The sequence below is a fragment of the Saccostrea cucullata genome, unplaced genomic scaffold, assembly GCF_032062105.1.
Source record: "Saccostrea cucullata isolate Sc308-1 unplaced genomic scaffold, CSIRO_AGI_Scuc_v1 ctg2693, whole genome shotgun sequence".
Taxonomy (NCBI): Eukaryota; Metazoa; Mollusca; class Bivalvia; order Ostreida; family Ostreidae; genus Saccostrea; species Saccostrea cuccullata.
In genome coordinates, this window is record NW_026935095.1 from 38,340 (window position 1) to 62,947 (window position 24,608).

Below are 24,608 nucleotides of genomic sequence, written 5' to 3' on the forward strand. Positions count from 1 at the left end.
GCTATAGGCATTCTGCCCGTCTTGTTCTCCCATCTTCTTAGAGAAATATATCCTTAAACGTGTGCAGAAAACTGCACAACATTTTCATTACGGGATCTGTAGTATTTTTGTCTAAAAGACTAAATATATATCAATATAAACCCTATTTTTTTTATTTGAAGCTAGTTTATGAAACTTAAAGAGCGCAAACTTTGATTTCGTCTTATGAAGTTGATCTTTCACTACATTCAATGTTAGCGATATCAAAATAAATCATTTAATCCTCTGTTCTTCCATTCATTGATTTGGCTTGTAAATGCAGCATTTTCCACACACAAATAAGATACATGGTCAAGGGAGAAGAAATATTTGTATATGAAAAAAAATCTACGTAATCAAACAACGCATATGTATGGATATGATTGGTTAATGGAGGTATACATTATGATAGGCTGATATATGATTGGTTGATGGAGTTATACATTATGATAGGCTAATAAAATTCTATACTACGTCTCCCAGTTCTCTGAACTTTCACGGGGATCGATTAAAATACTAGCGTGTATAAAAACACATTTTTTTTGTTATCTATATACTTTATAATACCATCTGATTAATAACAAAAAGACAATGAATAATATGAAAACAAAAAATTTATTATTTAATAATTGAATGCGATTTTCGTATTTCTAGGAAGTAAGGTTACATGTATAACACTATTTTTAGAACATTATAAATATTAGGACTTTTTATTAAATTCATTACACATAATATTATATCTATAAAAGTTTTACTTTGTAATATATCATCCATGTCATCATTATCTCAAGAATAAAGTCATAATCATTTATAAAAAAGGTTTTAACTTTAACTAAGATATGTGAACAACTATACAAAAAACAACTATGGATAAAAGATATAAAAAGTCAGTTATATTTTATCATCATGAGAGTTTCTTTTATCTGTTTATTATCAGTCACTGTAGGGAACCATGGTCTGTACCAGGACTCCGGGGACCAGAAACCGTTAAGGAAGGCCTGGTGACACCAGTTAAACCACCAGCCTCCTCTACGGTTACTGAGAGCAGCACAGTTATCACTCCACCTGTCGTTATCTCTGTCCGGGGTACTGAAGTACATCCCAGACAGATCATACTTATAAGGGTAACCAGTGTGTAACATAGAGTCACCTGTAAAATTATCAAAGAAAAATATAACATGAACATCTATTTCATATAAGATCATTATTATTTACCAAAAATTTAAAGCTTAAAGCATCTATAGTATTCAACAATAAAAAAAATTGAATTACTTTAACTTGCATTCCTTTCAATTACAATAGATGAACACTGTTTTCATTTGATATTTAACGTTGTTTTTTTTTGTTATTATTTTGAATTCTTTTTTGACTATATACAAAGATGTTGATGAATCTCAACAGACATAAAAGATTGACTGATTGATTGATTGTATGTAGTTTAGCCTCCCTCTCGAACCTTTTTCACGCATATTGTGACGCCATCACTTTCCGGCTGAGAACTAAAAATTTTGTTTTATAATACATGTTATACACAAAATCGCGACATAAAGATTCCTTACATCACGGCTTTACCCACCGCGCCACGCGGATGACATCAACAAATTTAATTATTATTTCATTCCTGTGAAGCCTATTTTTTAAAATTTAAATTGGTAAGCCTATATACGTACATATAATGAAGGGATATTCAAAATAATAATTTCATGAAACAGCAAGTTAAGTTAACAGTACAGGAAACAATAGCTTTTCTTCCATTTTATGAACACATTAATCATTAGAATTCTTCAAATTTGTGCGACCACATGTAGATACCATTTATGTTATTAATTTCTTCCTTTATTTAAGAAATAAGGTATCATTTTTTGAATTTTATTGAGATGTAAAACGGGTTGGCCACGTGATCAAATCCCATAAAGCCTGAAGGGCTTTTTGGAAGATTTGATCATGTACCAACTAAAAAATTTTACCTTTGTACTCATATTTACATTTTTGACTTGTTCATACTTTATATTTGCCTGATTGTTACTTTTAACGTGTAAAATGCCTTAATTTTTCAAACCCAACGGCATGTATGTATTCCACTTAACGCGCGTCAACCCTTTATGACGTCACGGAGAAATTACGTCGAACGTTTATCCAATCTATGACCTCTTGACCCCACACTTGTATTTACACAGTTATAAAAACGCTTGCCTTTAGTAGTGTTATATAAAGGAAAAGATTTGCAAATGTAAATATTTTTGTATTGCTTTTGTTAAGTCTACTATGCATATTTTCAACACAAAATCGGGTTAATTACAACAAGGCCTCGTCATCGACTGTAAGTAATTACATTTCCAATGCAAGGTGTTTTTTTAAATTAATAATCGTTAATTGATTTCTCTGTATGAGTTATGTATCTGACATCATTACGTACAAGTACGCATGTAGTGTTTATGACGAGGAAATGTTCAATCTTTTAGCAATTTATTACTGATTGGCTCATATAGTATGGACTCTTGATTTTCAATATACAAGGAAAATTTTACTTTCAAAATATTGATATCCACACATCCCCCTCCATTAATTACGTAACTCTAGGTTTGATTTTCACAGAAAGAATTGGTTTTTGTCTATCTGTCACAAGAAATTAAACTCTTTCTCTCTCTCTTTTCTTAATATAGGTCGTCATTCGTACATTCTTTTTTCCGTTTACCTACCCAGGGTCCCGGTAGCTGGTCCTCCAAGGAAAAGTCTGTAATTGTTCGTTTCGTCAGCAACAGAGAACTGGTTGTATAATTCATAGAGCCTTGTCCCATTAGTCAGTGTGATAGATACAGAGAACTGGTTGTATAATTCATAGAGCCTTGTCCCATTAGTCAGTGTGATAGATACGTAGAGGGAGGTGTTCCTTCTTTTAGTAAGTTGATGTATAACCTCATTTCCTTAAATATTTTATCGTCGTGTAATATATAAAAAAGTAATGAAGCAAAAAAAATAAAAAAAATTATTTCAACTTGTCATATAATTCAACATATGATTATGAAGGTATGCAGAAAATTCTAATTGTGTAGTGCATGCAGCAATTAACATACATGCTTTGAAATCAAAGTAGGGAAATCCTTATATATTTTGTTTTTTTTACATAAATTGTTATAAACTTCATTTTAACTGCTAAAAAATTAAATGCTAATTTAAACTGTTAATAATCGGAAGAATTATCATCCCCTAAAACAAAAAAAAATATTACCCGGTTATAGAATTCGTACAATGTAAATAGCAAATTAATGGTTCCCCGAGGGAGGGGAATATTTCTACATCTGGAATCCTAACAGATAACAAATCCTTTGGGAGCCATAAATTTGCTATGTCCTCTGTAGTCATTCCATAACTGTATATAGTTTACCTATCCAGTAGGATCCGTTTGGATTCCCGAATCCCGTCTTGTAGTCCGTCCAGGTTCTGTCGAATGACACTAAACCACTCACACGTTTCTGGATAGCCTAAGGATTTATGATTTATGTCGGGTTTACAAAAGAAAGCAGTGAAGTTTAATTTTTTAAAGTTATGATTTAAACACAAAAGATTTATACACAAGGCCTTTTTAATTATATTAATACCAACAACTATTTAAAGCTAAAAAAATCTTTGTTATAAAAATTATAATATATATTTTTTGTTTACTTTGTAATTAGAATATTTATTTAGGAATTTTAATTATCCTTCTGTAAACAAGGTTTAAAAATAATTCAATGTTAATTCAGCTAAAACATTTGATAGTAGTTTTAAAATCAAAGATCAATAACTTACTAAGGAAATATTAGGTGCAATTTATGGTTGTATGAGAGAGAGAGAGAGAGAGAGAGAGAGAGAGAGAGAGAGAGAGAGAGAGAGAGAGAGAGAGAGAGAGATATCTTACTGTCCACCCTCCACCTTCTGCCACCATGTCACAGTAGACGCTGACCCTGCTTTCAATACCAAATGGATATATCGCATAAACACCAGATACTGTATAACCATTAATATAGAGGTCCTTACAATCTTTATTTATGTTTAACTCTGAAAAAAAAAACAACATAAATACGTGATATGATAAAAATCGTAACATACTCGGAGGGAAAGAGAGAGAGAGAGAGAGAGAGAGAGAGAGAGAGAGAATTACCTGACTTGATGGTTTGCAGTATACTGCTCTTCAAATTTTCATGGATGCTGGTTTCATTTTTCTTAATCAGCGCGATTTCTCGTTTTAAGGAACCAATTTGTCTCGCGTTTTCTTGTCGTAAGTACTCAAGCTTTTCCTTCAATATTTGCATCGTCTGATCATTACGGACGCATTCATTTTTTTCGTCGGTATAAATTTGCTGTGAACTGGTCGCAAAAACGAACAAAACGAACACGAAGATAGCCGCCCAAACTCCTGCCATGCTTTTACTTGCAAGCTGTCTGAAAATAAAAAAAGTTTCCTTAAAAAATACTTAGTTTATATACCCTTAAAACAGGAAGTTAAAAAATTCCCTAAATTATAACTCTGCCACAAGACTTAGATGCTCAGCAGCGAATTTTATTCGACAGTCAAGAAACATAAAATATTCTATGCATGGGTCAGAGATCAAATTGGACATATTGTTTTTATAAACAATATTTTTAATTTATGAATATAAATAAATAAGTCAATACTTATTGAGACTTTTGTGTTCCTATATATTCACGCCTTTCATTTGTTGAATGTACGATTATCACATATGTAATTTTTTTTATTCTTATTTAAGATTAGTTAAAATTCTAAAGAATTTTTTTTCAATTCTCAGCAATTTAGCAATTCAAACATGAGGTAAACTATTATTTAAAAGGTACCAAAGCCACCTTTTGTATAGAATCACCATAAAACATAAAGTATCTCTATAAACTCCATTTAACATTGTAAAAAAGGAGCAAAGCAAGCAAGGGCCTCCAAAACATCAGAGTGGAATCAGGTGCCATGAAGGTGTGAACATCCCCTGTTGACCGGTCACACCCGCTGCGTATTCCTTGACAATCGACAATCTTTTCATAAGTATCTTATCTGTTCAGCAACAAAACCAATCTCTTTTTCCTAAATATTTTTTTTTTCAAACTGCAATTTTATTGAGAAGATCTTCCTAGAATTGACGATGAGAAACCATTGTTAAAAAAAAATAATTAAAATGTTCATATTATTTAATATACCCCATCCTTTTTAGGAACAATTTTATCTTTTATGAGCTTGAATTAATTTTCATTAGGTATTTAAGGAATCACTGTCTAGTTTTGAGGGTATGCAAGGGCATCAACAATAGTGGGAAACATGGGATAATTTGCATAACGGGCGAAGCCCGTTATGCTAAAATTATCCCATGTTTCCCACTATTGTTGATGTCCCTGGCATACCCTCAAAACTAGACAGTGATTCCTTATATTTCCATTTTTACTTGAAATAACCATCTTAAAATAAATCGAAATACCGTCTAATTGAGTAGATTTGAAATGCACAAGGCCCCATGACGTCAAATTTTACTATAAAAAATAGTCCCCCAAAAAAGAAACAATTTATTGACTATTTATATTTACCGTGGTCAAATTTCAACATTTATAAAATAAACAACAAAAGAATTCCAAATGATGATCAAAGTAATCTTGTTGTCTTTAATTATATATGTGACCTAGATTCAGGTTGTCGGAAGCACGAATATAAATAAGCACTATGTCACTTCTCCGCCGCCATATTGAATGTTGCTGAAACGGGAACTGGTCAGCATGGTCAGGAAACCGATTTGTATGGATGTTATAATAACAGAAGAAGTTGAGTTGCTTAAGAAGTCGGATGGTAATGACTAAGGGACGATGTCTGTATCAGATGATAGAGTACGTGCAGATCCATGTGGCAATGTCAATTTCTCCATGTGGCTGTTACGGAAGTGGTGTTCTCGGACTCGTGAGACCTCGGTCATAGTGGACAGCGTTGCACAAGTGACTTGCTTTCGAGCCGAAAATAATTCATTATTTATTTTGTTTGTTAAAAAAATATATATCATATCAAATTACTTAGTAAACAATTAAAACATCTATTTTTCTTGAGTATATTTATACGCCAGTGATATACATGCAGGTTGACACCTGACCTTTCAGTATTAGGGAAATATACATACCACAGGGTATTATCATGAAATTAACAAGAAACACTTTTGTAGTGTTTATCATAGAGAAAACAATTGGAAATGGAAATATTGTATTGTATCCGAATATTTACTCTCATTAATTTTAATCGTTTTTGGAGTTGTATATTGTCCAAATTAATTTGAATTGCTTTATAATATTACAATAGGCATAAATGTGTTGATTATGCACTTTTTTACTTTAATGCAATTGAAATTTAATTTTGTTTTGGTTTAATAAATACATGTACTCCCATTGTATTTGAATTGCTATTCGTCATGTTTAATTTTAAGGGGTTGGTTGCATGCTTATATAAATTTTAGCAAAGGTACGTATTTTTATTCTTATTTTTTTTAAGGCATATTCTATACTTCTGGCAGAACATATAATATTTTTGTACTGTGTTTGATTAAAGTAGCGAAGTTTTGATTTACATGAATGCATAGTAATGCAAAGGTACCCGTATTTCTCATTTTAAAAAAATAGAAAGTGGAGAAAAGAAACATTACAAGAAAAATGTTTTTTTTTTTAAATTAAATATTAATGTTTATGCAATTAGTCCTAAAAATAAAAACATTTCTTGAAGTTATTATTGTTTGTTAGTCCTGGAAAAAAAAATCATTTGTTGAATTTCTTATAATTTCTTACGTTATGATTGTACTTTAATCTGTAATTATTATGAATAAGAAGGATTAAGTAAATAAATATCTAATTAATATTGTATGAAGTAATAAGGAAGAATGCCAAACCAACTTCATAAATAGAAAAAAAATACATCTTAAAGGGTTGGTTACTTCAAAACAGGGCTTAAAACATCGTCGCAAACCACGGCCAAAATGTACGCTCTTCGTCCATCTGGCCGTGGTTGAACGAGAAGAGCATTCTTCGTAACTCACTAAAATATTGACCAATGGGAGTAAAGCATAGTCGGATGAAGAACTTTATCGCAACCTTTCAATATCCAATCGCAGTATAGGAAATATTTCTTGTATACTGTTGACGTAAGTTGTTGATTTCGATTGCAATGAAAATAAAACTTGCAACTGACTAAATATGACGTCACAATAGAGAGGCGTAAATATTCAAGATTACGACACTTTTTGTGTTAAAGCATCCGCGGGTAGGAGAGAGCTGTATATGCGGACTGCGGACCTTTGCTTGATTGGCTTAAAGATCCACAGGAAAAGACTTTTAAAAATGAAAGATATATATTAAAACGGAAGAAAAAATTGTAAAAATAGAAAAAAAATCGGCGATATCTTTACTATCAGTAGTAAGTCCTATCGTAGAAGAAAACCAAGACGTATAGAAATGAAAACTGTAAACTGGTAAGAGATAAACATCCAAGAATAGGACCCGGATGGATGAAAATGTAAACAGTCGTTTGTGAACTGAGATAAGAGAACAAGAAAGTCACTGTCACTGGAATAAACATATTCCTAACTATCACTATTGATCATTAATAAAGTCACTGTCACTGGGATTGACATATTCCTAACAATCACTGTTGATCATTTATAAAGTCACTGTCACTGGGATTGACATATTCTTAACCATCACTGTTGATCATTAACAAAGTCACCGTCACTGGGATTGACATTTTCTTAACCATCACTGTTGATCATTAATAAAGTCACCGTCAATGGGATTGACAGATTCTTAACCATCTCTGTTGATCATTAATAAAGTCACTGTCACTGGGATTGACCTATTCTTAAACATCACCGTGATCATTAATAATGTCACTGTCACTGGGATTGACTTATTCTTAAACATCACTGTTAATCATTAATGAGGTCACTGTCACTGGGATTGACCTATTCTTAACCATCACTGTTGATCATAGATAAAGTCACTGTCACTGGAATAGACATGTTCTTAACCATCACTGTTGATCATTAATAAATTTAACATAGTTATTAAATTTTTAGGAGATGTGATTTTATATTAAATTCATACCACCATGATGCATATCATTTCTTTTGAATATGAGTTATTCTTTTTTTATTTAATTGGTTTTCACTTTTTTAACAGCTTAAATTTACCTCTAATTTGACAGAACGCATAAAATGATTACTATGTAAACGGAAAGCAGAATCAAAAGTCCTCCCCTACCTCCCCAATTCACGTCTTTTTTTGAAGACACATATACGATTTATGTCATAATAAATGACAATTTATAACAGAAATGAAAATAAAAGTGAAAGTAGTTGTTGATATTTTTGCTATGAACATCATCTTATAAAATAGATAAGTAATAAAACGGGACTATTTAAATTTATCTTTTATGAGTTAAGGAGAATTGACACAAATACGTAATTCTCAATTAAGGATTTCCGATATCGAGAATCATGGATACTTGGTATAGGAATTTAATTCTGATATAAAGAGACTAGGGCTAGATATGTTATTCTTTATTAAGAAGACTCTATATGGAGATGTAATTCTGAATTAGGGAGACTCAATATAGATATGTTATTCTAAATTAAAGAGACTGGGTAATGATATGTGATTCTTAGATAACTCGGTGTAAATATATAGGGTTTTTACACAATGATATCAAGTTCCATCAATAAAAAATAAATCATTCTGACTTGGTTTTTTCATAAGAAATATTTTAAAATAAAATAAATACATCAATAGAACCATTTATTCTAACAAAAAATACTGTCACTGTCCACGAACGCTTTTGAAAACCCTCGTGCATGTCACAAATATTACGTATTTTAATTGTGTTCAATTCTATGAAATTCAATTCATCTTAACACGAAAATGGGGTGAAAAGGGTAAAACTCTTTCTCTCTCTCCTCTCTCTCTCTCTCTCTCGTTCTCTATCTCTATCTATCTCTCTCTCTCTCTCTATCTATCTATCTATCTCTCTCCCACCCCCTCCTTTTTCTCTCTCTCTCTATTTCCCCCTTCCCTCTCTTTCTCTCTCTTCTCTCTCTCCTTCTCCCCTCTCTCTCTTTCTCCCTCTCCCTCTCCTCTCTCTCTATTTCTCTCTCTCTTTCTCCTCTCTCTCTCTCTTTCTCTCTCTCTTTCTCCTATCTCTCTCTTCCTCTCTCTCCCCCTCCATTCTCCCTAATGTCTCTCTCATTCTCTCACTCTCCAAAATGTCTGATTTTGTTTGTTTCATCAGCAACAGAGAAGTGTTTGTTATGCATTATTCATTCCTTCATTAAGCATATCATTGTCGTTCTGATAAAAAAAATCTTTTTATTAGAATGACCTTAAATATCTTTAGTTTTGATATGCTATTCATCAAACAGTCGTTTATAAAAATAAAAAAAAATAAAAATGATGAGATATATTTGTATATAAAAATATTCTGTGATTGATGTAACAAAGTAGACTATTTTAAAATATATCATAAAATTATGTTATGTTGGAATTCACAATATCAAAGTAACATAACTTCCTGTTTCCAAATGATGAATGTTTCATAGAAGTGGCTATTGTGAGACGGAAAAACTAGAAAGGAACAAAACAAAAATTAGTAAAATACTGTGATTTTTGTCATTTAATATTAAACTTTATGTATTTAGCCCCACTAAAGAATATATCTCTTAAATTTATTTTCATTTATTACGTTGTGACTGTACTTTAATTTGTAATTATTATAAGTAAGTATATTGTACAAATATGTAAATTAATATTAAATGGATATTGATTTTAGGAATAAGGAAGAATCTCAAAAGCGGAAGAAAACAAACTACATAGATAGAAAAAACTTCATCTTAAAGGATTGGTTACTTCAAAACGTGTTAAAGATTTACACGAAAAGTATTAAGATACATGTAAATTAGATTAAATGGAAAAGAAAAACATGATAATAAAAAAAAAAAACTACAAAAAAATCGATTACACTTTAATTTTCTTGATCAGTTCTTTCGTAGAAGAGAAAAAAAGATACATAAAGATGAAAACAGTCGATTGTAATCTGAGATAATGAAAATATGAATAATGAATTTGTGTCCCCCGCTTTGGGAAAAGGTAAACCATGCACAGTTTGGTGGAGGAGGGGGGGGGTCGGATCTCCCTGAATGAATTTGTAGAATTATTAAAAGTATGTTTGTATACTGAAGCAAATAAAATATGTCAATATGGATAACAAGACTTGATTGCTTATACTTAATTATGTATATAGAAGATTCTTTTTATTTGGAATATTTATCACAATTTGATGATGATTTTATGAGTTTGTACAAGCAAGCTAGAACTCATATTTTTTGCATTTCACATGCTGAATACTATCATCTAATAAAAAAAATACTGAGTATTTCGGAAAAAAAACCAAATGGATCATCTGGGATTTGAACCCAGGACCTCTCTGTGAAGCGAGAGACATACCACTACACCACGGAACTGCTGTACTTTAACAAAAATTATATGTAAAGATGAAGTCACATACATGAGTATATTCACGTTAGATATTGTCAAAATTTTCACAATGCATGGTGTCTAATTTAACCTACATTAAACAGTTCTCATAGATGTAATAAGAATACAAGGTCTTTAAAAATATATGAGAACCTGTTTTATACGTAACGTACGGACGGACGGACAGACCCAAATTAATATCCCTCACTTTTCAAGCGGGGGACAAAAATGATTTAAAAGTTATCGAGATTGACATATTTTAAAAGTTTACTGTTGCTTAATCCTAATTTTAACAATTTTTTATTGAATTCATAAAAACATTATGCATCGTCTGTCTATTGAAATATTATATTAATGAGCTTCTATTTTTGAGAATGCTTTACCTAGACATTTCACATAAAATAATTCATATGCCATCCGAATACAAGCAAAACAAATATATATATGATATGAGGTGTATGGGCGTATAAAAAATCTGTCATTGGTGTACCAAAGCAAAATATCATAGAATACATCATTTAAATGATGTACTAACATTGGATTTCCGAAGAAAAGAGTGACATCAATTCCTTATTCCAAATAATGAACGCATCAGTGATGTCCTTATTGTGAGAAAACGTTTCACAAAAAAGGGTTAATATGCTCAGAGTAGTTCAAACAATATGTGTCGATCGGGTGACATACTACTTAAGGTTTTCTTTAAATAAATAAATAAAATAAAATATTCTCAAAATGTTTATCACAATAAATATTGGCTATGTGAATATTCTGACCTATTGGGTCATACTGCTAAATTAACTCCAGATACATCAGAAGTTTAACTGCCAGAGGTGTCAAAAATTATATTTGTTACACCAGTTATATAAAATAGTACACCATATAACATTATTGTAGTAAAATGTTAAAATATTCTACAAACAAGTTTGCAATATTAGCTATAGCTAAATTATCTTTCATTAAAAAAAACTTTACAAATGTATTTGATTTTATAATAAAGATTTATTCACTAAAATGGATAGGCTTCTTATGAAGAAATCAACAGAATAAACATGCCCAAGCAAAGGAATTTTTAAAAACTGAATTTGATTTTTATAAGATGTTTTATTTATTTCTACAATGTTTATGGTGATAACGAACAGTATTCAATATGAAAGTCTATAAAACAATATAAAATTGTGAGCAGAGTAAACACAGACCTCCAAAACATCGGAGGAGGGATCAGGTGCCATGGAGGAGTGAGCAACCCCTGTTGACCGGTCACAATGCTTTATCATTATTGGGAAATAACGGAGATCCCGTTGTCAATTCAATGTATAAATAATGGACTAACAATAACTGTAAAAAATGTCAGTCAGCATTTGACTCAATGAAAATTCATATTTCCTTTCAAGGTCATTGCATCGAATATAGAACATAGGAAATTATGACTGTAAACGAGACTTCTGATATAATTGTTTCATCAGCTTATTTATGAATAATTTTCCTCGTTTCAGAAATTGTTCATTTTAAGGGAATGCTCTTGTGTATTGAATCAACTGAGATAAATATACTCAGTAGGTGATGAATGTATATTGCTGCATAAGTAAAGTTAGTTGACTCTAGATTGTTTGATTGATTGATTGTATATTGTTTAACGTATGCCGATAAAGGGCTTTTCAAAGTTTGCTTGGCACTCAGGGCCATTGAGAAGTGAGGGACCTTTATCATGTCATCGCCTGCCTTTGACACAGAGCCTCAGTTTTAGGGTCTCATTCGAAGGACTCACAATTTACACTCGTGCCGAGCGCATGGCGAAGGAACATTTGCTAGCCATTTTATCGACTAGATCCGTTGCGGCCGAGATACGAACTCACGACCTCCCGATCACGGAGCGAGCGCCCTACCGACTGAGCTACCATGAACGGTAAGTTGACGATAAAAAAGTTCAAGTATAAGTTAAACAGTTATTAAAATAATATAGTATAACCCACTCTGTACTGAATTATTTTTGAATTTTGGCCCCATTGATGGACAAGCATATCATAAATGCATTGTCCGTGTTCTGAATTTAGGTCACAAGAAATTTAAAAATCGCTAGGGGATACCCTAGTTCACATAAAAGAATAAGTTATTTGTTTTGGTATATATTTAAATAGATCTACCCTTAATTTTTCTTTCACTGACAGCCATTTTTTATCTGTAAATCACGTGACTTAGATGATTGATGTTGAAAAACAAACATCAAAATATTGAATTAGAATGAATATAGTTGTATAAAATCACATTTTAAAGTGATTTTATCGTAGGCCGGAAAATGGTCTTATAGAGAATGAACCTTTCCTTAATAAACAACAATACCCCGGAGTTTGATAATGTCTTTGATTAAATAATATAGTTGAAAAACATATTTTCCCTAAAAAGTGCTGTCCTGTCAGTAAACTAATTATTCCACAAATTCGTAAGAAACCTTGCCCTAAGATTTGAATTTTATACATGTGAACCGAGATTTTTCGTAAAATCACGCTTAACTCGGGATTCTAGCAGCACTTCTAATTTTATCAGAAGGCAAACTTACTATCTGTACAAATCTTATTTTTGAAATATCCAGCTTATTGTTGTTCTGTTGTATTATTTTTGTCATGAATAACAGAGGAAAGGCCGACCGGGCTACGTATATAGCTTACTGTCTTCGAAATAGAATATAATCGTTGAAATTAAATTAGCATACCTGTTTAATTAACTGAACTCCATATGAATTTCATACAATATTAACGATACTTTCTTTTAAACTCCATTTTAAGTATCTTTGTACCTGCCGTGTTAGCCAGATTTTCTTTACACGACATAATCAATTCCCAAGGTTTTTTTTTTTTTTAATTTATTTTAACACTTTCACATGTACATATAAAATAATTTTCATCAATTGGTACACAGTAACATCGGGTCTACACACAATATAGAGTTATGTTTGTAGAACATGTAGAATGTGAAAGGTGTTTTGAAAAAAAAAGACAAAGAAAAGAGAGGAGGGGTCAGCAAGAAAAAAAAGTATATGTTTCATAAGAGGAATAAAAATAAGTTTTAATAATATTCTTTGAAAAAAGAAAATTCAGAATATTTAAAAATTGCTGTTTTATATCTTTAAAATTTAATTTTGGTAAATGTATTTAATTGTTTAATAAAACTTTTTAAAAATTTTAGAGAACTGCCATATTTTTATTTTTTGTATCATGCATACTTGAACAAATAAAGATAACTCTTCACACTTGGGTAATAACATTCAGAAAGCAAAAAATTCTTTAACTAGAATATCTATTTCAAGAATGATTTCAGCTATTAAAAATAAATAGAAAAACTAAAACAAATTATAGAAAAGTATTCTGGAGTAATAATCATTATAAAAGCATTCTTTAAATTATTGATTTTCGTCAGAGGGTTTTAATAACGTTGATCGATGACGTCACAACTGCAACAAAACAAAAATGTGATGTCGGCGCTGCTGTATTTGAGAGGGAAATACTTTATAATTATGTTTGTGATTTATTAGATGAAAGGCTCATTAATCAGGTTTACTGATTTTGAAGCCGTATGTTTTTTTTTACTGAAGACAAGAAGCTGCGTTCTTATGTAAGTCAGGGTTTCCACTGATATTCTTAAAAAGAATCAAAGAATACGCGCCTCATGGAATATGTCAGCAGAGTAATTGCTATTTATAACGCCATGTTCACTGAATAACGTTATTTATTTCTTAATTAGTGGCTTTCATTAAAAAACATGATTTACAGAGAAAACGTACATGTGAATAATAGTACGTCTGCAAAATTAAAACTTTCTTTTTGAATCATTAATGAAAAGCATAAATATAATCAAAAAATATACATATATTTAAATATTTTTCATTGATTCCTACAAATTGTAAAATACTTTTTACATAGAATACATTAATATTGTATACCTACGTATCAAGAGAACAATAGCAAATACATAATCCGTACTACAAATCCAGATAGCAATAACTCACTTACAATACGAAAAGCTTACCTTGAAAACTTTCCACTCTTGATGTGATAAGAAACAAGACAATATAATTTTCGTACATTTTTTTTTTACAAAGGGATTACATATTTTTACTTGGACACGATATAAGATGTGTGAATCTTTTATCCTCTTTTCTGTTCTAAAATCATAGAGAAACATTAATCTATGAAAAAAGATACTGCCGGTTTTCTACTTCCTGCATATTTCTCTGGTCTCTGGGTCGTTATAAAAAAAACCCACCCATCTGTATCTGTGTCAATTTGAACATAAAACATGTTTGGTGCAAAATATACAGTACCATAGGGTTTAAAAAAACGAGAACCTTTTCTTTGAATGCATTCATTTATAATTTTATAGCTTTAAGAAAAAAAAAATACATAATTATATAATGAGATATGAATGACTTTATGCTATCAGTAAATCTGTCAATTAACAACTTAAAAATAGTATTTTATGATTCACATACCTAACTTCTGGAAAAAAATAATAGACTTAATGTATATTCTACAATTGTTCCAGCAATTTTTTTTTTATTTCTCTCTACAACTTTTTATCGCCTGTTTTCAGATGATGGTTCAGCTTTATTGATCTGAGTTAATGTACGAATGAGAAGGGGATTGATTTGTATTTTGGGGGAAAGTGGGATAACTCTATTAATATGTTTCGACTCCTTTCACCGGAAGCGATGAGTCCCCAGGTTTAATAAATCTGCCATTGCCACATGTGTGTCATCTTCTTCTTTCCTCTTCAGGTGGTATTCTATAATTTACAATTTATTGCGTCTTTTATCTGTTTGATCTGCTCTTATTTTGTATTGTTTCATGGACTTTGATATTGAATACTGTTCGTTATCTCCATATCCTTCCCTACACTTTTATTTAAGGGACGAGATTGTTGTTTATGCTAGGCACATGTTGGACTTAGTATGAGAATTGTAAATATATGAATTAGTGTTAAAGACTTTAAATTAAGTAGGTAAACAGTAGCTTACATGTAGGTGAGCATCTTTTGTCATGCTTTATAGATGCATGTGTGTTTACATGTATATACTGTATTAACACGAATGTTTCTTTAGTTATAATGGGACAGAGAATAAAGTTTTAATTGATTGCATTAAGTGATTTTGAAAAAAAAAACATGTTGATTTTATTTAATAATTTACTGAGTAAGTTTGACCTAATTTGTGCATCTCAGCATGCCTTAAGCGTAATGGATACACTCATTTTTTTTTTTTTTACATGTGAGTTCGAGCCAAAATAGGAATACTATGTAATTCAATCTTTTTCAGTAAGATTGAACCTTTTTGTAAGAAAGAATAACTACAACATTGATAATGTTTGTTTATGCTCATTTATTATAATTTTGTTCTAAGGAAAAAATATATCTTAATTATAAATTTTGATTGCTTTGCGTCGCAAAAAGTCAATATGTCTTTTCTGATTAAAGTCTTTCCTAAAGAACTGAATGGATTACAGACATGTGGCAATGGGAGATTTTTAAACGTCTTCAGACATATAATCATGTCAACTTAACGATAAGCAAGACGTACTAAGGCCATGAATAAAACCTTATAAATCTCAAAGCTAAAATTGATGTCAGGAACAGAAGAACACAAAATTGCGTTATTTCCCTAATACATGAGATTGGTTTCAATTTTAATACGTTAGCGTAACAAAGTGCATCTATTTATAATAATTTATAATAATTCATGCAAAAAATGATTATATATTGTTGACTAACACATTTCTACATTCTTTAGAGTATTAAAGTCGAATATTTAGACTTGAATCCATTTAAATACAACAAAATCTAGGATAGGTAAATTTTCAGTATTTTACATTTCGGGGAATATACTCCGCTAGGCAATAGCGGAAAAGTAAACATGTTGACATATCATTTTTCTTGTATCTGTCCATTGCTGTGATGTATGTTTATGTTTTAAAAGCAGACTTTTAAAGATCGAGCCCATTTAGTGCCGAGTATAGAATTACCTTAAACACACAAAATTATTTCCTTAATACACGAGCTTGTTTTACTTATCAATTTACTACAACTAATAGACTTTAGATATGACATGACTATAATTCAGTAAAATAGAGCCATTCCATTGAACAAGGATAACAAATTGTAAATATTTATGCTCTTGAAAGAAAAATTTTTGGGAGGAGTGGGGCATTAAATATTCAGAAGATGATTTATAATTATAATTAAGCATAATTTTCAAAGATATTGTTTCATGACTGCAACGATATATGCTCAGTTTCTTTACTGACAAAATCAGGTACAGTTATGAGTTTATAGTTTACGAAAAACAAAAAAAACGCGATTTCTTTTTTATTTTTATACCTCCAGGATTGAAACTGTACCTCTTTTTTTAATTTATTTCGTTCACGAGCTTGTTTTACTTATCAATTGACTAGAAGTAATAGACTTCATATAGGACATGAGTAGAATTAAGTACAATAGGACCATCTCATTGAACGCGGGTAACAGTTTGTAAATATTTACGCTCTTTAAATAAAAATCCTTGGGAGGAGGGGGCATTAAATATTGATAAGATGATTTATAATTAAGTATATTTTTGAAAGATAAAAAAAAAAATAAACGCGAATATTTTTATTTTTATACCGCCCGCATAAAAACTGTACCTTTTTTTTCTTCTCAATTCTCTTATCAATTTTGTCTATGATACTTTATAATTTAAAAGCCTTGAAACATGAATCTACTTCTAACTACAGAAACCGTAGCATTATTTTTTAAATTTTATTGATGAAAACGCAACCGATCTCGTAAAGTAAGTATTGAGTAGTTAACGACGTCTTCTGCCAACTTTGGGGATATGTTTTTCTTCATTTCAGCATTAATCGATCAATTACCTTTCATTCCCAAATGTAAGATATATTCTTTTTTCAACCTGTATATTGTATCGGCCTCCAACCCCTTTATAGGCTTGTCTTGTGACCCCCTCACCCGAAAAAATGCTTTTATCAATAAAAACGATTTAATAAGGTTTAATGGACGATTATAAAGGATCAGAGGGTAGATATAACATACAGGTTGTAAAAGAGTATTTCTCAAATTAGGAAAGGACGGGTGGTTTACAAAATAATGCAGGAAAGTAGAAAAAAAATTATCCTGCAACTACCCCTTGCACTGACCTAATAAAGCTAACCTAATAAACCAAAGCTTTATCCGGTCACTGCCTAATATAGCATCGCGCATGTTTTCCGACGTTCTAAAAGCATTGTTACCTCACATTTATTGCAATGTTTACGCCATGGCTTCGTAGTTTCAACTGCAGAGATGTGCCTAAATCAGTCGGACAAATCTTATATTGGACGTTCAAATGTACAATTTTGCTGCAGGATAAAAAAAATACATGATAACTGTCTTGAAATATGAGCGATATTTGGGATAAGGGTCGAAAACGCAAGCCTCGCCCTCTATCACGTTTTCTTACCTTCGCCCAAATATCGCTTAAATTTCAAGACAATAACCATGCATTTTTTATATCCCTATCCATGCGCAAAATTCAGCTCCGTAAAATGAACAACATTTGCTTCAAGGGATCTGTAGCATTTTTGTCTAAAAGACTCAAATATATTTCAGTGTGACGTTAAGGTTTCTAAAGGTGGCTTATAAAACTTCAAACTGCTCAAGAAGAGCGGGAAATTTGATTTTCGCTGATGACGTTACTCTGTCAAGGCCTTCAACGTTAATGTCATAAAAAGTCATCATATAATACTTTGTTTTCCCATTCATTGGTTTGGCATTACATGCAGCCTTTTTCACACAGTGTATATATAAAATACACGAACAAGTAACGAGTAATATTGGTGTTTGAAAATAAAATTTACGTAATTATCATCTCTACATCATTTATAAACTGTAACAGAATGAAATTCTAATTATCAACACACATGTACGGAGATGACAGACTGATGGATACTACTTCTACCCAGTTATGTGACCTTTCACGGGGATCAGTTGAAATTAAAAAAAACATTGTCTTTGTTGTTTACATACTTTATATCATTAGACCATTAATTATAAAACGACAATTAATAAAATAAAAACAAAACTTTTATTATGTAACAATAGTTAATGCGATTTTCTTTTTTTTTTTTAGTAATGAATATTACATGTACAACACGATCTTAAACATAATACATATTAAGACTTTTCAATAGATTCATTACACATAATAACATTATATCTATATGTTTGTTACAATGTATATATTATAGAAACCACCCTTATGTCTAAAAATAAAGTTTTCATGATCTATAATAAAAGTATGTAACTTTTCATATTATGCGTGAACAAGTATGGATATAAAGGTGTAAAAAGTCAGTGAGGTTTAATCATCATGAGAGTTTCTTTTATCTGTTTACCATTAGTCACTGTGGGATACCATGGGTAGGTCCAGGACCCCGGGGACCAGGGACCGTTCAGGAAGGCTTGGTAACACCGGTTAAACCACCAGCCTCCTCTAATATTACTGAGTAAGCAGCACAGTTTCATCAGGAAACCCGTCGTTATCTCTGTCCGGGGTGGAGAAGTACATCCCAGACAGATCGTAGTAATAAGGAGAACCAGTGTGTAACATAGAGTCCCCTGTAAAATTATCAGAGAAAAATATAACATGAACACCTATTTCAGATTTGATCATTATCATTTACTTAAACTTTAAAGCTTAAAGTATCTATAGTATTCAACAATAAAACCTTTTTTTGAATTACTTTATATTGCATTGCTTTCAATTACAATAGATGAACACAGTTTTCATTTAATATTTAATATTTAACGTTGTTTTTCAGTTGTCATTTGATTTCTATTTTTACTGTATACGAACATGTTGATGAGTCTCAACAGAAAATATTTACATTTGCAAATGTTTTCCTTTATATAACACTACTAAAGGCAAGCGTTTTTATAACTGTGTAAATACAGGTATGGGGTCAAGAGGTCATAGATGTGCGTTTGGATAAACGTTCGACGTAATTTCTCTGTGACGTCATAAAGGGTCGACGCGCGTTTAGTGGATTACATACATGTCGTTGGGTTCGAAAATTTAAGGCATTTCACACGTTAAAAGTAACAATCAGGCAAATATAAAGTATGAATAAGTCACAAATGTAAATATAAGTAATAAGGTATCATTTTCTTACTTCACGGCTCTAACCTCCGCGCCACGCGGATGACATCAACAAAATTGATTATTATTTTATTCATTTGAAGCCTTTTTTAACATTGAAATGGGTAAGCCTATATACGTTCATATAAAGAAGGAATATTCTAAACAATAATTTCATGAACCAGTAAATTGACATAATATTAGAAAATAACTGTTTTGATTTTTTTCTTTTTTTTGGGGGGGGGGGGGTCACCTCTTTAAGTTAACAGTACAGGAAACAATAGCTTTTCTTCCATTTTATCAACACATTAATCATTAGAATTCTTCAAATTTGTGCGACTACACGTAGATACAATTTGTGTAGTTAACTTTTTTCTTTATTGTTGTATTGCTTTTGTTAAGTCTACTATGTTTATCTTCAACACAAAAGCGGGTTAATTACAACACGTCATTGTTATCGACTGTAATTAATTATATTTCCAATGCAAGTTTTTTTTTTTATTCAATGATCGTTTAACACCTTCATTGATTTCTCTGTATGAGTTATGTATCTGACAACATTACGTACAAGTACGCATGTAGTGTTTATGACGTGAACATGTTCAATCTTTTAGCTATTTATTACTGATTGGCTCATATAGTAGGGACTCTTGATTTTCAATATACAAGGAAAATTTTACTTTCAAAATATTGATATCCACGCATCCCTCTCCATTAATTACCTAACTCTAGGGTTGATTCTCACTAAAAAAAATGGTATTTGTCTATCTGTCACAAGAAATTAAACTCTTTCTCCCTCTCTCTCCTTAATATAGGTCGTCATTCGTACATTCTTTTTTCCGTTTACCTACCCAGGGTCCCGGTTGCTGGTCCGCCAAGAAAAAGTTGGTAGCTGTTGGTTTCGTCAGCAACAGAGAACTTGTTGTATAATTCATAGAGCTTCTTTCCATTAGTCAGTGTGATAGATACATAGAGGGAGGAGTTCCTTCTCTTGGTAAGTTGATGTATGACGTCATTTCCTTAAAAATTTTATCGTCGTGTAATATATAAAGAATTCATAAAGCAAAACATATTTATTTCAAGTTGTCATATAATTCAACATATGATTATAAAAGTATACAGAAATTTCTAATTGTGTAGTGCATGCAGCAATGAACATACATGTTTTGAAATCAAAGTAGGGAAATCGTTATATATTGTATTTTACATAAATTGTTATAAACTTCATTTAAACTGCTAAAAAATTAAATGCTAATTTAAACTGTTAATAATCAGAAGAACTATCATCCCCTAAAACAACATAAAATATTACAGAGTTATAAATGGGTACAATGTAAATTGCAAATTAATGGTTCCCCGAGGGAGGGGAATATTTCTGCATCTGGAACCCTTACCCTTTGGGAGCTATAAATTTGCTATGTCCTCTGTAGTCATTCCATAACTGTTTATAGCTTACCTATCCAGTAGGATCCGTTAGGATTCCCGAATCCCGTTTTGTAGTCTGTCCAGGTTCTGTCGAATGACACCGAACCACTCACACGCCTCTGGATAGCCTAAGAATTTATGAAGTATAGGAGGTTATTTTTTTATTTTTATTTTTATTGTTGATAGTTTATTTTTACTTTCACACAAATTATACAAATACAAAACAGACGTATCTGTAAATAAATATACAAGACAGTTTGAAATAAAGCAAAAACAAAAAAAGAGGTAATAAAAACTAGTGTAAAAGTTTATGTAGAGAGAAAGAGAGGGAGAGGAAGAGGGAGAGAGAGCGAGAAAGTGAGAGAGAGGGAAAGATGTGGGGCAAAAACTTTCTTGAATAAGTAACGGTAAAATATTTTTAAAAGTATTTCAACTATTCACCGCCAATGTCTATCAAATTTATCATAAACTTTAAACTTGCGTACTATATTAATCCCAACAACTATTTAAAGTAGTTATCAAATTTATGATATTATATTTTTTTTTTCTACAGTGTAATTAAAAAATATTAATTTCGGAATTTCATTATCTTCCTGTAAAATAAACTAGACCAACCGTTTAATGTTCATTCTGCGAAGAGATTTCATATCAGCGTTAAAATCAAAGATTAATAAATTGTTAAAGAAGGAGTAGTTATAATTGATGGTGGAGCTGAAGAGAGAGAGAGAGAGAGAGAGAGAGAGAGAGAGAGAGAGAGAGAGAGAGAGAGAGAGAGAGAGAGAGATCTTACTGTCCACCCTCCACCTTCTGTCATCATGTCACAGAAGACGCTGACCTTGCTGTTATTACCAAATGGATGAATCTCATACACACCAGATTCTGTATTATCATTTATGTAGAGGTTCTTACAATCTTTATATTTGTTTAGCTCTGAAAGAGAAAAGAAAAAAATATATGGCCACCTTCCTCTCTATGTCTCTATATCACAGTACACGTGCACCTGACTCTTATTACCCAGGGGATCTTTGAAATAAACGCCAGAGTCATTGTGACTGTTTAAATAGTAATTGCAACAATCTGTATAATGTTTTAAACCTGAATGTAAGAGAAATACATTTATTAATTTGTAATTATCATATCTATGAACATCCAGACAAAATTCAGAGAGAGAGAGAGAGAGAGAGAGAGAGAGAGAGAGAGAGAGAGAGAGAGAGAGAGAGAGAGAGAGAGAGAGAGAGGAAGTTACCTTTCCTGACAATTCTAGCATTTTCATGGGTCTTGGTGACATCTTCTTCAAGTTTCTTCACCATACGCCTGAGGGAATCAACCATTTTTTGGATCCTCCCCTGCTGGATCACAAGTTCTCGAATCTTCATCATTGTCTCCCCATTACTGGCACAACGATCTTTCGAGTAAATATACTGGGAACTTGTACATACGATGCCGGACATAAGGAGCGCTGCCAACACCATTGCCATGGTTTATCTTCCTTGATCTTTTCTTAACGAAAGCGTTTCTGAAATAAACTGTTTCTTGAAAATATCCACAGCTTTATATAAAGCCCTAAACACGGAAGATTAAAATTCAACCAATATAATAAATCATTGCCTTTAACCCTAACGTCACTTAAATCTTGAGCTTAAAGTTTTATATTCATGGAATAACTGTTAAAGTCAGATAAGCTTATTAAGCATGGATCACAGTCGTAATATCAGAGAGAAGGCTAGCCTTTACTCCACCTATTGTTTTTTTTTTTTAATTATTATTAGCTTTTCATAAGTGCACACAATTGATAATAAACAAATAAATACAGTTCACATTGGATATCTTACTACCTTTTGTTCTTGTTACAAAACTGCACAATTTTAAATGATCGCTTAAAAAGACAACCTCGTGAAAAAAGCTTTAAAGAAAAAAAATCCAGTTAATCATAATACTAAGGTTATTCACAAATGTTTTTTTATCTGGTTTTTGTGTATGTTTATTTAGTTAAAGTGAGTCCTTTGCCTCTTTCAAAATAGTAAGAATATTATATACTTTTAAGGGATATGGAGATAACTAACAGTAATATCGAAGTCCATAAAACAATACAAAATAAGAACAGAGCAAACACGGACCTCCGAAACACCAGAGATGGAATCAGGTGCCATGAAACGGAACTAGAACGCATTTTCAGGGAATGCAAATGTCTGTTTTTAGTCCAGCCTCAAAGAATTTTATCAAATTTGCATTTGATAAGTAAGGAATTAATAGCCATCCCCCTTCCCCCTTGATTAAAGAATTGATTTGAATTTTTAGAAGTCTCTATTTTTCAAAGCTTCATATTTATATACCCGCCGAAATATGGCTGAAATATTGCCGACTTGGCGTTAAACAATATAAAATCAATCAATCAATCATATTTATAGTCCAGATTTATAACCTTTTCATATTTATAGTCCAGATGTATAACCTTTTCTCTGTTTTATGTATTTTACTACTTCATAGAAATGTTGAATTATAAAACCTTAAGTATGAAAGATTCATATATAAGATCTAATGCAAATTTTCATTTAGAAAAAAAAAATAAAACAAAACTCATTAGCGATGTCTGCATTTCTTGACAGCTTTCCATCCTGACATTAGAAAAAAAATCAACAAGAAGTCGATCAAAACTTACATCAAGAAAAAAAATCCCTGATAGAAGGATAAATATTTTTGATGTTTGTTTTCATATTTAACTAAATATAAAATCAATAAAAAACAAATTGTTGTATTTAACGTAGAACCTACGTCGTATGACATCACAACTAGTGAATGTGTTTAGCCTGTGCTAGATCAATTATGACGTCATAATTGATTCAATGTCACTTTTTCCCGTACTTTGCACCTTCAATAGAAATGGTAGAAAATATGTTCACAGAATTCAATTTAAAATTATGCCAAAAAAATCTTAATTCACTTGTTTTCTGGTTATAATGCTTAATGAAATATGTTTCTTGAATGAGAGAAACCTGTAGGCACCTTTCAATTAATAGATCTTGACCTTTATTAAGTTAACAAATCAAAGGCCATTTTGTGTAATGAAATAACAATGTATTCAACTTACTGTAATAATGTAAATGGTATGTACATGTAACTATTTTGAAGGAATGCAAAAATTCTATAAAAAAAAATCTTCAGTTGCCAACTAAATAGTTGAAATATGTTGATGAAATGTGTCTAAGTCTAAGATGTACGTATTGTAGATCGTGTGTACATTTTTTAGATACATCTAATATATGTTACTTATTCATATTCTTGGAGTTTGATTACAATTGATTACAAATTTACAATTTTTCTATTACCGGTATACATGATCTTTTAAAATTAAATGTACGATTTTAGATAAACGTTTTTAATCTGAAAGTAATCCCAAACAGTTATATAATAATTAAATCCCGTGTAAGTGCAAAAAAGGTCAAGAATATTAGGATCGGTAAATTACCTATCTCTCATTAGT

General features: G+C 31.2%; 2 protein-coding genes across 3 annotated transcripts in view; both read right to left on the reverse strand.

Moving 5' to 3' along the window:
* Nucleotides 1-14,624, reverse strand: part of LOC134241866 (carboxypeptidase B-like) — a 43,903-nt gene extending 29,279 nt beyond the window's left edge. The window contains exon 1 of the mRNA XM_062723888.1: nt 14,569-14,624. The gene's annotated coding sequence lies outside the window, so the exon portion shown is untranslated. The remainder of the gene's footprint in view (nt 1-14,568) is intronic.
* Nucleotides 657-22,656, reverse strand: LOC134241867 (microfibril-associated glycoprotein 4-like). Of its 2 annotated transcripts, none has more exons than XM_062723891.1 (5): nt 22,374-22,656; nt 21,918-22,057; nt 21,159-21,255; nt 20,554-20,721; nt 657-1,168 (listed from the first exon to the last, which is right to left on the reverse strand). In XM_062723891.1, exons 1-5 carry the CDS (start codon nt 22,603-22,605, stop codon nt 906-908), a joined length of 900 nt encoding a protein of 299 aa, XP_062579875.1. In that variant the 5' UTR covers nt 22,606-22,656; the 3' UTR covers nt 657-905. The 2 variants fall into 2 exon arrangements, with proteins under 2 accessions (XP_062579875.1, XP_062579874.1); XM_062723890.1 differs by lacking the exons at nt 20,554-20,721; nt 21,159-21,255 and adding exons at nt 2,718-2,942; nt 3,404-3,500 and having other exon boundaries at nt 22,374-22,651.
* Between the last annotated feature and the right edge of the window lie 1,952 nt (nt 22,657-24,608).